This window comes from Meleagris gallopavo, chromosome Z (assembly GCF_000146605.3).
Source record: "Meleagris gallopavo isolate NT-WF06-2002-E0010 breed Aviagen turkey brand Nicholas breeding stock chromosome Z, Turkey_5.1, whole genome shotgun sequence".
Lineage (NCBI taxonomy): Eukaryota > Metazoa > Chordata > Aves > Galliformes > Phasianidae > Meleagris > Meleagris gallopavo.
In genome coordinates this window covers 65,774,824-65,776,500 of record NC_015041.2, presented here as the reverse complement: position 1 = coordinate 65,776,500, position 1,677 = coordinate 65,774,824, and the positions used below count along the sequence as shown (strand labels likewise).

Sequence of the window (1,677 nt, the reverse complement as noted above, 5' to 3'; positions counted from 1 at the left end):
GCGTAAGGTTAAGAGAACTACAGAGGAAAGGGTGCAAGGATGACAGCATTCAGCTATCGCCTCAAGCCCCAGAATTTCCCTTTTCCTGCCTGTAATTGCACGGTGTCTGCAACACTACTCAACCAGAGCAATCCTTTCATCCTCAAGCCAGGCTTACGGTATCTATTGCTCTCATTGCAACCCAGAACTGGAGCAAGCGATTAAAAACTGCAAAGAGAAACAGTTCTGTCCACAGCTGTGTGTGAACAGCCACGCTTCTGTTTGGGAGCGTGCTGGCTTTGCAGAGGACTGCCAAGCACCTGATTCTGTGCAGAATTAAAATAGACCTCAGCGTGGACTCCGACTGCGCGCTTACCGGCTGCGCGCACCAGGCACGAGCCCAGCCCCCAGTCGGGATGATGCTTCATCAGAACCGCAAAACACAGCACCGTAAGAGCCACCACAAATAGAAGGAATCCACCCAGCCACAACCAGCACAAGCAGCCTGTGCGCGTGCCCTGCCTGCCCTTCCATTGCTCAGCCAGCTGCCGTCGGGGACCGGGGCCCGGCTCCGGGTGCCTGAGGCCTCTCGGAGTCCTGGGAACAGTCCTGGGCCGCTCCGTGCTGGGGGAAGCGGCTGCTCTTTCGGCAGCAGGCCCGGCCTGCCTTAGGCACTGTCCTCAAGTAAGGGAGGCCTGGGAGGCCGTGGCTCGACATCAAGGGGGAAGCCTGGGTCACAGCGGCAGCTGCTCCGTGGGCTACGGAGCACAGCGCCTGCAGCCCACTGCGCTGCCAGAGGCAGCTCTCTGTGAGGTGGGCGATGACATCGCTGCCCGCTGATTGTGATGTCACTGCAGCAGAGGGCCAGCCGACCGTCACGGCGGGCCTGGGCTCACTTTGCCGCCTGAGCGGTGAGCGTCGCGTCCTCCTCCTTTGCAGCGGGCAGGGTGTCTTGTTCTGAGGTACCCCGGGTACCACAGGGCGCTGACAATGGCTTCTGCTTGGGAGAGGAAGTGCCACTATTCACATCTGGGGAAGAAAGCGGTGTTCCTTCCCAACCTCCTTCTCCGTGAGGAGTTCACGGACATTAGTTACCCCAAGATGCTTGAGGGAGTGCTGCTCCTGGCGGATGTCTCAGGTGGGCTGGGCATGGCAGAGTCCCCACGGACATGAGCCCTTAGGACGCTCCAGGCCCTCGGGAGCCTTGCCCCGAGACTGGGTAGCCATCTTGTCACTGCACAGGCCTCCTGCCGTGCTGCCCAAAGAGCGGGCGGCTCCTCCTGGGTTGTCAGCCCAGTGACGAGCACTGAGCCGGGGCTGGGGAAGGGGTGAGCTACAGGTGCACGCAGACGCGTCCTGATTTGTGGCTGTCCTTCTGGCAGGTTTCACTGCCTTGGCAGAGAAGTGTGTCCAGCAGAACGGACCCGAGAGAGGAGCTGAGGAGCTGGCGCATGCCCTCAACACCTACATGGGGGACATTCTGGAGGGTAAGAGCCGTGCTGCTGGGCTGTCGGGCATCAAGCCCCGAGGCTCGCTCACTGTGGAGAGAGCCGTGCTGGGCCGCCCGCTCCTGCCTCCCTGAAGGGGCGAGGAGCCGGAGCCGGGCTGTCTTTGGTGGGGGCCCCGGGCACCCGAGGGACCAAGGAGGGCGGGTGGGGCACGAAACTGAAAGGCGGGAGGTTCTGCTGGGCAGGAGGA

General features: G+C 61.8%; 1 protein-coding gene across 4 annotated transcripts in view; it reads left to right on the top strand.

Moving 5' to 3' along the window:
- Window positions 1–6: 6 nt before the first annotated feature.
- The window catches only part of LOC104915357 (adenylate cyclase type 10-like), a 6,431-nt gene continuing 4,760 nt past the window's right edge, over window positions 7–1,677 (top strand). Inside the window, exons 1-2 of one of the 4 annotated variants that reach the window (XM_010726234.2) lie at window positions 7–429; window positions 1,362–1,466. In XM_010726234.2, coding sequence (XP_010724536.2) covers window positions 396–429; window positions 1,362–1,466 — 139 coding nt within the window. In that variant the 5' untranslated portion in view covers window positions 7–395. Of the gene's footprint in view, window positions 1,118–1,361; window positions 1,467–1,677 lie in introns of all 4 variants that reach the window. The other 3 variants (XM_031557400.1, XM_019610720.1, XM_019610719.1) reach the window with 3 other exon arrangements.